The sequence below is a fragment of the Poeciliopsis prolifica genome, unplaced genomic scaffold (genome assembly GCF_027474105.1).
Source record: "Poeciliopsis prolifica strain line A6 unplaced genomic scaffold, Auburn_PproV2 SCAFFOLD010, whole genome shotgun sequence".
Taxonomy (NCBI): domain Eukaryota; kingdom Metazoa; phylum Chordata; class Actinopteri; order Cyprinodontiformes; family Poeciliidae; genus Poeciliopsis; species Poeciliopsis prolifica.
Genome location: NW_026562385.1, coordinates 1 through 12501, shown reverse-complemented (window position 1 = coordinate 12501; position 12501 = coordinate 1). Strand labels below are relative to the sequence as shown.

General features: G+C 38.0%; 5 protein-coding genes across 5 annotated transcripts; 4 read left to right on the top strand and 1 right to left on the bottom strand.

Moving 5' to 3' along the window:
• The first annotated feature begins 676 nt into the window (after positions 1–676).
• LOC129363769 (hemoglobin embryonic subunit alpha) lies at positions 677–1428 on the top strand. Its single transcript, XM_055036047.1, has 3 exons — positions 677–831; positions 916–1123; positions 1230–1428. Exons 1-3 carry the CDS (start codon positions 734–736, stop codon positions 1356–1358), a joined length of 435 nt encoding a protein of 144 aa, XP_054892022.1. The 5' UTR covers positions 677–733; the 3' UTR covers positions 1359–1428.
• Positions 1429–2405: 977 nt separating this feature from the next.
• LOC129363768 (hemoglobin embryonic subunit alpha-like) lies at positions 2406–3279 on the top strand. The gene is made up of 3 exons (XM_055036046.1): positions 2406–2581; positions 2661–2868; positions 3076–3279. Exons 1-3 carry the CDS (start codon positions 2484–2486, stop codon positions 3202–3204), a joined length of 435 nt encoding a protein of 144 aa, XP_054892021.1. The 5' UTR covers positions 2406–2483; the 3' UTR covers positions 3205–3279.
• Positions 3280–6366: 3087 nt separating this feature from the next.
• LOC129363897 (hemoglobin subunit alpha-like) lies at positions 6367–7264 on the bottom strand. Its single transcript, XM_055036229.1, has 3 exons — positions 7082–7264; positions 6794–7001; positions 6367–6617 (listed from the first exon to the last, which is right to left on the bottom strand). The coding sequence occupies exons 1-3, from the start codon at positions 7174–7176 to the stop codon at positions 6489–6491; spliced, it is 432 nt and encodes a 143-aa protein (XP_054892204.1). The 5' UTR covers positions 7177–7264; the 3' UTR covers positions 6367–6488.
• Positions 7265–7952: 688 nt separating this feature from the next.
• On the top strand, positions 7953–8751 carry LOC129363899 (hemoglobin subunit beta-A-like). The gene is made up of 3 exons (XM_055036231.1): positions 7953–8123; positions 8213–8435; positions 8528–8751. Exons 1-3 carry the CDS (start codon positions 8032–8034, stop codon positions 8657–8659), a joined length of 447 nt encoding a protein of 148 aa, XP_054892206.1. The 5' UTR covers positions 7953–8031; the 3' UTR covers positions 8660–8751.
• A 493-nt stretch (positions 8752–9244) lies between these two features.
• LOC129363935 (hemoglobin subunit beta-1-like) lies at positions 9245–10579 on the top strand. The gene is made up of 3 exons (XM_055036291.1): positions 9245–9456; positions 9816–10038; positions 10266–10579. Exons 1-3 carry the CDS (start codon positions 9365–9367, stop codon positions 10392–10394), a joined length of 444 nt encoding a protein of 147 aa, XP_054892266.1. The 5' UTR covers positions 9245–9364; the 3' UTR covers positions 10395–10579.
• Positions 10580–12501: the final 1922 nt, after the last annotated feature.

Genomic DNA, 12501 nt, shown 5'->3' with positions numbered 1-12501 from the left:
GAGGTCAAAGCACAACCCTATCAGCTAAACTAGAAATGAGACTTATCTCTCCACTAAGTGTGGATCCAGCCCTGCAGGTGCAGTGCAGTTGATTAGATTAAGCTCGAGCATATATTTTGGCTGCAGGGGCCAGAAAGTAACTAAATTCAACATCTTGGAATGTTTCCAGACAAATCTAATAATATTTCCCCGACTGCAGAGCCTGGATTTCAAAATTTGCCTGGATCTTCTCTGTGTGTGTTCTTGAATTGTTCTTTAAGAGGCTGATCTCTGTCTATAAAGCTATGATAATAAGTGACTAACTAAACTATATGCATTATGACATAAACTGTTTGCTATTTTTATTGTAAAAACTGAAAATGTAATCATTTTCTTAGTCCTAAAATCTGATCTAGGGTTGGAATTTGATTTTTTGAGAAAACCTAAATCCATTTTATCCAAATCATATCATAAACAATTTCAACAAAAGGTTATTTAATGTCAAATAAATGTTTTATCCAGGGGAAGATCATTTTAAATGGTATAGCTTGCCATTATCTTTTTATTGTAACATACCAGTTCGTGGAGTTGAAAATCCTTTTAAGAAGGACAATTCTGTTTATATTACCCTGAATGAAGCGCTGCTATTGGACGGCCTCTCTTAGGGAAGGTCCTGTGAAAGAGGTGTCCTCCCTCTTTCACGGTCTTAAAAGCCCCAGGATCTCGATTCAGCAGGGTACTCAAAACTGCTAAAATGACTACCCTTACTGCCAAGGACAAGGACACCGTCAAGGCCTTCTGGGGAAAGATTTCTCCCAAAGCAGCAGACATTGGAGCAGATGCTCTTGGCAGGTAAATGTGACAAAAATCTTCCAATTCCAGCCTCTCACTGTTTTAAATTTTCCCACCCACTTTTCTTGTTTTCTGACCTTTTAGGATGCTGGTGGTTTACCCACAAACCAAGACCTACTTTGCCCACTGGAAGGACCTGAACCCCGGATCTGCTCCTGTGGCAAAGCATGGAGCAACGGTGATGGGTGGAGTTGCTGAAGCTGTGGCCAAAATCGACAATCTGACCGCAGGTCTGCTCAACCTGAGCGAGCTGCATGCCTTCACTCTGAGAGTGGATCCTGCTAACTTCAAGGTGAAGACTCTGAGCTTTGAATATATCCTTATTGTCTCCTTCTATCACATCTGACAGGGGTTGTAGTTGCTAAGACAGATTATAACTTGTTATGTTTACCTTGCAGGTTCTTGCCCACAACATCCTTGTGGTTTTGGCCATCAGCTTCCCCAACGACTTCACCCCTGAGGTCCATGTAGCCATGGATAAGTTCCTGGCTGCCGTGGCTCTGGCTCTGTCCGAGAAGTACAGATGAACACCTGGAGAGGAAGAGAATCTACATCAGTTCATTCTTGATGTGATGAATAAATGCATAAAAACAAAAACCCTAAAAAAAATGGTTATCTGGTTCTTTTTGCTCTGTGTGCAAAATCCTTCATGTCGGTTTGAAAATTCTGTCACATTCATAGTCATATCAGATGAAATGCATCATTAATACTTGGTTTAATCAGCCTTCAGATCTGGAAATTGGGATACAGACATTATATTTGCATTTGAAATGTTTTGCCTTTTATTTTACAATTATGCCTATGAACTGTTTGTGTTAATGGTGCAGTGAAGGTGTTTGTGTCGTATATAATGAATTAAAACATTATAAAATGTCCCAGTATATTTTGATTAGTCAATTGGTTCAATTAATTATCCTCCTCAGTGCAATCTTGATAACAATAGTTCATCATAATCAGAGCCGCAATTTTTGAAAATACCTTGTAATTTAGGCCATTTATGTAAACAAAACAGGTAAATCTCAGTCAGTATAAAATGTAATTGAAAATCTATTTAATTTTAGTATTTCATTCACACACAACAGAAAAGCTTCATATTAAATAAATTCATTACAAACATGTTGGACATGTGAAAAGCATTCACATGGTTTAAACGCTTTCCCAAATTTGATGTAGTAACCAAAGCTGCGATGTATTTGAATGGAATTTCATACTATTGACCACATTCTAAGCTTAAACTGCAAATCTGAATGATTCTTTCTGTTATGCACTGAAGCCGGTTTTCCAAGCTGCAAGTGTAAAATCATATTCCTTTAAACAAGATGCAAATGAGAGAAAATTAGAAAATGAAAATCTTTAATTCTAACAGTCAATTTCCCATTTTCTAACTATCCTGACCATCCACACCATTATTTTTTACTATTTTTGAATATTTTGTCATATAGAACTGAGTAAGTTTGAATAATATTTTGTAAGTCAAAGAAATTTCAGAGACAGTGAAAGATTTTATCTCAGAAACCGTTGCTCAGGATTACTCAGACCGCCTCTTGTGGACCGTTTCAGGGGAGGTGCTGCTGGGTGTTTCCTCTGCTGCCTCTCAGACAAGTAGCCCTCGCGCTTAGCTGGTTAGTTAGTTGGTTACTGAAACAGCCAAAATGACTACCCTTACTGCCAAGGACAAGGACACCGTCAAGGCCTTCTGGGGAAAGATATCTTCCAAGGCAGCAGCCATTGGAGCAGATGCTCTTGGCAGGTAAATGACACCTGAAACCTTTGAATTTCAACAACTTTTTGTTGAAAAAGTTACCCACCCATTCTACTCTTCCACTCAGGATGCTGGTGGTTTACCCACAAACCAAGACCTACTTCGCTCACTGGAAGGACATGAGTCCCGGCTCTGCTCCAGTCAAAAAGCATGGAGCTACAGTGATGTCTGGAGTTGCTGACGCTGTGGCTAAAATCGACGATCTGACTGCAGGTCTGCTCACCCTGAGCGAGCTGCATGCCTTCAAGCTGAGAGTGGACCCCGCCAACTTTAAGGTGAACATTCAGAGCTAAGACTGTGCTTTAAGCTGTGTATTGGTCCTTTTTTTTTCTCATCTTCTAACAGTATGTAGTCCTTATTTTTCTTGTTCAAGCACTTTGAATTGTCTTTGGCTGAAAGGTGCTATATAAATAAAGTTGCCTTGCCTTCTTTTTTCTGCTTGTATGAAGCCTAAGTGTTGTCTCATCACTTGTTTTTCACAGATTCTTGCCCACAATCTTCTTGTGGTTTTGGCCATCAGCTTCCCCAACGACTTCACCCCTGAGGTCCATGTGGCCATGGATAAGTTCCTGGCTGCCGTGGCTCTGGCTCTGTCCGAGAAGTACAGATGAACAACTGGAGAGGAGATCCAGACACATGAATTCACCTGGTGTGATCAATAAAGGCATGGTTGAAAAAACGCAAAATGTTGACTTCTGGTTCTTTAGTGAAAATTTGTGTCCTGTTTTCATAGAAAAGTTTTTTTTTTAAGAAGAGAAAGGTTGCAATATCTAGGAAATTACTCTTGATCTTAAATGATAAATTTACTCTGATTAATTATGTTTCTTAACTAGGCTAAAAGATTTCAAAAAGGAAGATCAAATAAAATATCAACCTCCAACATCTATCAGTTTGGAGAGGCCTTATTAATAAACAGAAACAAAGGAGCAGAGGGGACAATTTCCAAGACCGCAACATATTGGGAACTTCAATGTTTTTGGGAAAATATTTCTTAAATAGGAACAATTCTCTGGTGAGTTCTGGGTTGAAACAAGCTTGTTCTTCATTCAGTGAACTTCCTCTCTGTCGATGGAGCATCCAGCGATTTTACTCAAGTAAAAATAACATTACTTCATAATTATATTACTCAAGAAAAAGTAAACAGCGCTCCAAAACTGCTCCTAAAAGTAGCCTCCTTTTTTTTCAATATTATTAAAGTAAATGTGACACGAAGATTTTAACAACTGGACTCCTCTTTTTCTGGCTTTTGATGCGCTAACTCTATAGCTTTTTCACAGGATTTTCTACTTATTTGAGATGCAAATTCAAAGAATTGCATACTTTGTTTACATAGTGAAAAAGCCAAACAGTAGCTGCAATCAGAAGTTTTGCTTTTCTTCTTGAATCCCCATTGTATTGTAGAATTGAAGCCTCCCCCCAGGCGCACCTTGGCGCTCTCCAAGGTGCTGCTCCTCCTGTCGTTTGTTTACTGAATTTCATCCAGCAACCAGAATAGCTCCAGAGAGCACGGTGTTAATTCAACTGGCTCATGTGTGTCTCGATTTTCTTGTCACTGCCATGAGAAAAGATTAAATGTATCTTTACAATTTTTAATCCTACTTATCATGAAAATGTTTGTTTGAATCAGAGGACAGAAAGCCTGCAAAATCTCTTTATAATCCGTGTAAAATGTTTATTATTATTATTATTATTATTATTATTATTATTATTATTATTATTATTATTATTATTATTATTATTATTATTATTACTGCATGCACTCAGGAGCAAGTTTTAGACGTGGATCCCGTCAACTAATTCATGTGTCGTATTGAGTCCAGCCTGGCGTCGTTTTAATATTTCCAGCAGAGGGCGCCCAAGCATCATTCAACTAACTAATAGGATTCTTGTTTTAACCTCTGCGAAGGATTTCCAACCTGCAGGGTCCCTTCTCTCGCCCAATGGCTCCTGGAAATAAGCATCAGCAAGGAAACGTAGATTTAGGAAACGAATGGAATGAATCAAATCAAAATCAGCTAAGAGTAAGAAAAGGGTTAAAAGAAAAGCCTCAGTTAGACACAATTTCGGTGCTACTTGTTAAGTATTTAATAAGTTGAGAATGTGAGACAGATTGTACTTGTTTCTTTCTTGTTTTTAAATGTAATCCCCTTTACCTCTGCTCCTTTACTTCTCTGTGAAGCACTTTCAATAACCCTTGCTTACAAATGGACACTGTTGTACTAATGTCCTGTATTTGAGTGATTGCAAAACCACATAACTTTAATTATTGAGTCAAAAAAATGTCATCAACAAAGCAGAAAAGTTAAGCAGTTTTGAAGAGTGAATAGAGGATTATATGATAGTATTTTTGTCTAAAACACACACTTACTGGCACCATAAAGAAGGTCCTCACTTAGTTTAATTCAAAAACCGAAAAAATAATGAATGACCTGAAATTTTTATATTAGTCTACTCTATATTTTTACACACAAATTATGTATCAATTTTTAAGCTGTAAATGACAGAAAAACAACATTTATTTGGATGTTTAGGACCTATTGTGTAACTGACTGGAATAGCCTGTTTGCTTGTTTGTCCATTTGAGGATTCCTATTAGTCTTTATCTTAGTCGAGACTCTTCTAGCCTGCAGCCAAACCAAATTAACTGAATACAATTAAGAGGACAGAGCAAACATCATCAACAAGAAGAATGGAATATTAAACATTAGATTTTAACTTATTTAATAAGTTTGTCTGTGCCACATGACGTAAACCTATGCAGTAATTGCACATTAGTTAAATAATAATAAACAAAGATGCCAGCTTGAAGGTGGGGATGCTTTTCTCTTGCAGGAGCTTAGAAATGGAAATAGATAGACATAGATTGGTTCTTTTGTTTTTGTCCTGTAGGTTTTCTATGCTTATTTAAATTTGAGCAATTAAAGATCCAGGTTCACTTCTAAAACTGATTCTTCTTGCTGAGAAGCTATTTGTTTGTGTCAGTGGTGTCCAGACTTTTTTACCATGAGGGTAGGAAATATCATGTTGAAAATTTTCAGGAGCCACAAAATTGTAATTCTAATTCGCTTTTAATAAAATTGAAGAAGATATTTAAATCTATGCTGAACATAATTAGAGTTAATAGGGGGGAAATATAAAAACAGGTTATGGCTCATACAGCTCATGAGCTTGGCAAATTGGCACACCCAGTTTGCTCTGTAGTAAAAGTCTCTGGGTGTTTGTAGTCAAAAGCATAAGCATCACTGATTAGAGAGCAATGCTTCATGTTGTGTCTGACATCTTCAAAAATATTTACATTTTTCTATATCCTTTTCTTAAAGGCTTCACATCGATGAAAATGGCACTCTAACATATGTTGCTTCAATGTGTATCTGCATCAACCGCCTTCCTGGCAAACAAATAAATGTTTGTTCAAAGCTTAAATTATTAAATTATTGAAGTCTGAAAACTCTTCATGCTGCTTGAGTATTTATTTATTTATTTATTTATTTATTTATTTATTTATTTATTTATTTATTTATTTATTCTAATATTATTTTTAAATTAAATGAAATTATTTCAAAATGTCTGCCTTCCTTAATTACTAAAGTCATTGAACAATGATGCGCTTTTCCCCATGTGCATTTCGGTGCAGTTTCGGTGCAGGCACTTTGCCTTTTCCAAGAAAGTTTCTACAAATACCTTGACCTCTGCAGTTGCAGACCCAACCAATTTTACAATGACAAAAAAAAAAATAATTACACAAATCGGAAAGAACAGCAGAAAACAAAAACTGAGAATTGAACATCCTCGGATGTCTGTTTTTTTATTTTTTATTGAATGTGTCTCCACATGTCTGGTAGAGTGTTGAGGATGTGGGATGGTGAAACTCCTGCTTCACACAATCAGTGCGACTTTAGCGGTACTTCTCAGACAGAGCAAAGGCCACGTTCTGCAGGAACTTTTCCACGGAAAGGTGAACCTCAGGAGTGAAGTCAGCAGGGAAGTACATGGCCAAGACCAAAACGATGTTGTGGCCCAGGATCTGAAGATTACACACACACACACACACACACACACACACACACACACACACACACACACACACACACACACACACACACACACACAAACATCAAAGATTGAATATCATAGAGCAGAAACTAAACGTACACATGATCATGATTACGCGAGTAAATTCGGAAGAGATTTGAAGTATGCCTTGAAATTTGCAGGATCCACCCGGAGTTTGAAGGCATGAAGCTCGCTGAGGGCGGCCAGAGTGCCAGTGAGATCGTCGATGCCCTTGACAGCTTTTCCCAAGGCTGCCATGATGGTGGCACCATGCTTCTTCACTTTGGCGGACTGGGGGCTCAGATCTCCCCAGTGCGAGAAGTAGGTTTTAGTTTGTGGGTAGGAAACAAGCATCCTGTAAGTAACACGGAAGAAAGATTAACACAAACAGCAACGGCACATTTTTGGAAGAGTTTTGAATAACTTGATGTTTACCTGCCCAATGCTTCACCTCCCAGTTCGCTGGATTTCCCTTCGGCTTTGGCCCAGAGAGCCTTTACCCTGGCCTTGTCTGTGCTGGAAAGACTCATTGCTGCCTTTAGTTTCTCAGCGACAAAATATGAAGATCAAAAGTGCTGCTTTGATGAATTTGTCACTGCGTCTTTATATCAAGCCTAAACGCACCACGCCTCAGAATCAATCCATGCCAAAACTGTGATAACGAAACTGCCACGCAACCCCCCCCTGCCAATTTGGCTCGATAAAAGCTACCACTCCTCAAATTTCACGTAATCCCTACGTAAATGCTGGCTGGTTACAGGAATTACGCCAAGGCGCTGCTCTGGATAACGCCTCTGTTTTTTTTTTCTACTTATATCTAACTGACTTCTTGAGTTAAATACACAAAATTCACTTAACAAATGTTGAAATCGTTGTAGGCCTACTTGGGGTTTTTTCTTATTCAGCAACATGCATTTTTTGCAAGTAGACCTTTTGGCGAAAAATAAAAAACAAGTTAATAAAAATTTAACCGATATTAAATATTACGCACTCCCGATTTTAAGTGTATTGAACTTGATTCTCCAAAGAAATCATGTCAACTCAACAATCGGTAACAGTCTGTGTTAACGTTTCAGTCTGAAACGCGTTAACAAAAAAGAGAATTGACAACAAAGTAAGAAAATTCACGTTGTCTACAGTTTCAGAATTTTTTTTTTCCAGATTGATGACGCAACATTTATTTTCATTAATTGGTGCCAAAAATGACGGACGTCATTTTATTGGCAAGTGCGCCTCGTCCAATCAGAGCCCGTCTTGTTTGGGGGACGGATCAGTGGGCTGTGAATAAATGCGGGGCTCGTAAACATATTTAGACAGTCTTACACCTTTGATCACCAAACTCGTATTTTTTTTTGCGAAAAGTCCGAGGCTTTCACACCGTCATCATGGTCGAGTGGACAGACGCCGAGCGCACCGCCATCTCCACCCTGTGGTCAAACCTTGATGTGGGTGAAATTGGTCCCCAAGCCCTGTCCAGGTAACCCGTGAGCAAATTTTATTCCACGACACGATGACCTCTTGCATCCTGAGGATCGGGATTTTTCACTGTCACTTTTGTGCTTCCAGGCTTCTGGTCGTGTTCCCATGGACCCAGAGGTACTTTCCTACCTTCGGGGACCTTTCCACCCCCGCAGCCATCGCCGCAAATCCCAAAGTGGCTCAGCACGGAAGAACTGTGATGGGCGGCCTTGAAACCGCTGTGAAGAACATGGACAACATCAAGAACGCCTACGCCAAACTGAGCGTCATGCACTCCGAGAAGCTCCACGTGGATCCCGACAACTTCAGGGTAAGTCATCCCTCACACCAAGACGCGATTGCTTCTTTTTAAATTCGTGTCAGTCTGTTCATGCTTGTCGTATTCTGGGCTCATGATTGCAGGTCCTTGCCGAGTGCATCACTGTGGTCGTGGCCGCCAAGTTTGGACCCAGCGTCTTCACCCCTGGTTTCCAAGAGGCCTGGCAGAAGTTCCTGGCCGTGGTGGTCTCCGCCCTGGGCAGACAGTACCATTAAGTGGCCGACCACTGAAGAGCTGCAGCGAAACATCAGTTTCTGAGCAATTAAACGCTGCCAAAAAAATATATCAATAAAAAACTCAAATCATATGCAAGTGTCCTCTGTAATTATTAATTGTTCACTCCGTTTATAAATAAGATATCAAATAAATATATCTTTGGTTTCCATTACAGTGAAATAAATAATGGCCAGTGGGGGCAAAAAAGTTGAATAAAGTGAATCTGAATGTTGCGTCTGAAAATGACTCGAAGCACCAGCGGGAGAAACAGAATTAAAACAACAAAACCATAACAGTAATACAAATAAAAAAACACAACAATATTCATGTTCAGATTTTAACTTCACACTCATCTTTCTTCTCTTTAACTTGAACAAAAATAATTTGCTCATCGTCATCTTTTTTAAAATGCAATTTAAAAATGAGATCTGACCAGTTATGACTGGACATATTAACCAAGCATATAAACTCCCCTTAATAACATTGGCATCATGTTTTTATTTGGGCGTGGCTGGCCTGATTATTAAGATAATTAACGTTTACGGTTTAATCTCCCGCGAGCAGATGCTGAAAACCTGCTGCGACCAGCAGAGGCGGACAGAAGAGAGAGTTTATGCTCGAAAACAACTTAGTGCTGGTGTCAGGTCATTCATAATGTCACCAGATCTTTTGCCAAACTGACAGTTTCTTTATTGCATGACATCATGGTGAAATGGACAGAAGAGGAGCGCCGCATCGTCAGAGGAGTTTGGGAAAAAGTTGATATTGATGAGATCGGTGGAGAGCTTTGGGGAAGGTAGAGTTAGATTTTAGTTCAAACTGAGGCTTTTCAAGTCTTGTTTTAAAACTATGATGATGTAAAATCTCCCTGGAATAGAAGAGGTTATTTCTTTTGATTGAGAGACATTACAGAAACTGAGATGACCTTTTTTGCATGTTGGTTCAGCTGCATGATATTTCAGCACCAGTCGCTGTCCGTCTGTTTTTGTTGACTCTTGTTTTTGAAAATTCCTTCCAAGTTGAGGATATTCTTCGAAATGACATGTCAAAAAATAGTTTTCAGCTTTCGATGTGACGGTTTACCGTCTGTAGGCTATATATCGACTATGGTGTGCAATAATCTCATAATCGGCATCGGGTTTCTCACATCGACAGAGCTTTGATTGTTTACCCCTGGATCGAGCGGTATTTCGGCTCTTTTGGCGACATCTTCACCACTACGGCAATTTTAAACAACCCCAAATTGGCCGCCCTGGGAAAGGTCGTGCTGTCGGCTCTGGACACAGCCGTGATGAACATGGACAACTTCAAAGCCATGTTCGAGTCTCTGAGCAGGCGGCACTACGAGAAAATCCAAGTGGATCCGGATAACTTCAGAGTAAGCTGCTATCCTGACGAATATTTCATGTAGGGAAAGCCGTCTAAGAATTTATTGGGTATAAATAAATAAATAAATAAATAAATAAATAAATAAATAAATAAATTCAGCCAGTGACAAGTGACACCAAACGTACAAGAAAGGGTGTTTGCTCTAGTGACTCAACACGTTTTACAAATGCATGGGATATTGTTCCCCAAATTTATGATATTGTTTCTCTTCCCCAGCTTTTGGCCGAATGCATTACAATTACCATCGCCTGCAGACTCAGAGCCGAGCTGAACCCTCAGGTCCAGGCCACCTGGCAGAAGTTTCTGTCTGCTGTAGTGGAAGCTATGAGCAGTCAGTACAAATAAAAAAAGCAGACCCAATCAATTTACTACTGAATAAAACTCACGTTTTCAAAAGCGCTTATGTGCTTGTCAACATGTGGGAAAAGAGCGCAAGTGCTTGAAGATTTGCAGAAGCTGCGCACATGGTGGTGGCCTGTGTGTAAGTTGAATTTTTACGACCCCTGGCGGCAATAAAGTTTATAACAGACCACTGTGAAATCACTGTTGATCTTTTATGTTCACTGTATCTTCTTCAGCTCCAAACGGGGTCAGCAGATAGAATAACAAAGCTTGTATAGAAACAGGAGTTCTCACTTCAATATAAATATGTATCTGTGTCTCATAAGGTTTTGATTAAAACAATTATTCTTCATTTCATAATGATTTGCAGAAGTCACTCAAGTAGACCTGAAAAGTACAGTAAAATTACTCCTGAAAGTAATGTTGCATCCTTAAAACATTACTCAGGTAAATGTAACAACACCTCTGGATATTAAAATGAATAGAAAATGTCCTGAAAGGCTATAATCCCAGCAAGAACCATATAAAATGTTAAGGCTTTAACCAAGAAATTTAGGTTTGACATTTAATGTCACACTGAATGTCTTTTTCTTTTCTCTCTTTGACCAGCCGAGGCTTAAAAAGCTGTTAAACATTTTTTAAGTCTTAGTTTTCCTTAGTCAGAGTGAACAAGAAAAAGAAGGTTTTTTTTGTGTGAAAATAGAGCAGTCGGCTAGTGACAGCAATAGATTATATACAGTAAAATAAATAAATAAATAAATAAATAAATGTTTTTATGTCCATTGGTTTTTCCACAAGAGGGCGCTAAAACGCCGTTGCAAAAATTTTAACAATGTCTCAGAGACAGACAGGGTTTTGCATACATTTTTGCTCCAAAACTGTATGCAAAATGTCTGTTGCCATGACGTTTTTAAAAATGTCATGTTAATATTTTTTAATAAATATGTTTTCTACTTATTTTATGCTGGCTATCAACTGCAATTCCTACAAATAAAAAAAGTACAGAATCAATAATCTAGTCAATTTAACTTTATTTAATTTAACTTTATTCAAATGTTGACATATATGGATAACTATTAAAGAAGGTGGGAAAATAACATTTGACCTCCAAATATTATATCATTATCTATCTTGATATCAACTGTTTATCGTCATTTTATTATATTACATAATTGTAATAATAGTAATAATAATTACTATTACGGCTAATACTACTAGTAATAAATCTAATTATAAAAATAACTTTTGTTTTTACAATTACTACTATTGGTAGTAGCATTAGTAGTAGTATTTCTAAATGAAGTTCCAAATAAGACAAACTGGGGACTAAGTGGCTGTAGACGTTAGACATTGTGAATACTATCAACAAACAGCAAAAAATCTCCCTTCACAAAAAGTCATTAAAACTCTACATGTATGTTTTAGACAGGCTGAGATTGATTAAAAAAAACAAAACAAACTTAATGTAATTAAATGAAACAGGCAGGAAGTGAAATGTTTAACTGAAGCTTGAGCAGCAGACAGTGAGGCCTCAACACGCCTATCTGCCCCCCTCCTGCGGCTCCGCCCCTTTAAAGGTCAGATAGGCATAGAAGCATAGTTGATGGTGGCAACTTTTACCGCATCAGAAAATATATTGCAACCCACTGATAACCAGGAATGAATTTTGAAAAATGGTCAAGATTTTAAATCAGTACCATGGGACTGTCCTTGATAAGAGACTATAGATTTATCATCTATCGATTATGAACCAAATCCCTTTCATACGTCCAGGCTCTCTGGTTTTGTGCCTTTGGGTTTTCTGTTGTCATTAGTTTATTTTGACCTTTGTAAAAATGTATTTGTGACTCTTCAATCCCTTATTTGAAGGGTAAACATCAAATAAGTTTGAAGTTTACTAGTTTACATAGCTATGATTTTCTTTAGTGGTATGTGTTTTCCAAAGTACTAAAACCATGCATATTTAATGTCAACAAAATGGATAAAATACACACTTAACTAAATAATGATACAACTTTAAAACAATCATTTAACTTGTTTAAATTTTGAACTTGATCACATTGCTTTTATAGAAAAAAGTTCTCTTTCACATTTAATGAGAAGTTCAAAG

Bases quoted from the DNA above. Each gene is read 5' to 3' on its own strand.
- LOC129363899 (XM_055036231.1), top strand. From the start codon at position 8,032: ATGGTCGAGTGGACAGACGCCGAGCGCACCGCCATCTCCACCCTGTGG. The intron at 8,124-8,212 runs GTAACCCGTGAG...TTGTGCTTCCAG, and splicing joins GGTCCCCAAGCCCTGTCCAG to GCTTCTGGTCGTGTTCCCAT. The intron at 8,436-8,527 runs GTAAGTCATCCC...TCATGATTGCAG, and splicing joins TGGATCCCGACAACTTCAGG to GTCCTTGCCGAGTGCATCAC.
- LOC129363935 (XM_055036291.1), top strand. From the start codon at position 9,365: ATGGTGAAATGGACAGAAGAGGAGCGCCGCATCGTCAGAGGAGTTTGG. The intron at 9,457-9,815 runs GTAGAGTTAGAT...TCACATCGACAG, and splicing joins GGTGGAGAGCTTTGGGGAAG to AGCTTTGATTGTTTACCCCT. The intron at 10,039-10,265 runs GTAAGCTGCTAT...TCTCTTCCCCAG, and splicing joins TGGATCCGGATAACTTCAGA to CTTTTGGCCGAATGCATTAC.
- LOC129363897 (XM_055036229.1), bottom strand. From the start codon at position 7,176: ATGAGTCTTTCCAGCACAGACAAGGCCAGGGTAAAGGCTCTCTGGGCC. The intron at 7,002-7,081 runs GTAAACATCAAG...TGTTACTTACAG, and splicing joins GGAGGTGAAGCATTGGGCAG to GATGCTTGTTTCCTACCCAC. The intron at 6,618-6,793 runs GCATACTTCAAA...TGTAATCTTCAG, and splicing joins TGGATCCTGCAAATTTCAAG to ATCCTGGGCCACAACATCGT.
- LOC129363769 (XM_055036047.1), top strand. From the start codon at position 734: ATGACTACCCTTACTGCCAAGGACAAGGACACCGTCAAGGCCTTCTGG. The intron at 832-915 runs GTAAATGTGACA...CTGACCTTTTAG, and splicing joins GGAGCAGATGCTCTTGGCAG to GATGCTGGTGGTTTACCCAC. The intron at 1,124-1,229 runs GTGAAGACTCTG...TTTACCTTGCAG, and splicing joins TGGATCCTGCTAACTTCAAG to GTTCTTGCCCACAACATCCT.
- LOC129363768 (XM_055036046.1), top strand. From the start codon at position 2,484: ATGACTACCCTTACTGCCAAGGACAAGGACACCGTCAAGGCCTTCTGG. The intron at 2,582-2,660 runs GTAAATGACACC...TCTTCCACTCAG, and splicing joins GGAGCAGATGCTCTTGGCAG to GATGCTGGTGGTTTACCCAC. The intron at 2,869-3,075 runs GTGAACATTCAG...TGTTTTTCACAG, and splicing joins TGGACCCCGCCAACTTTAAG to ATTCTTGCCCACAATCTTCT.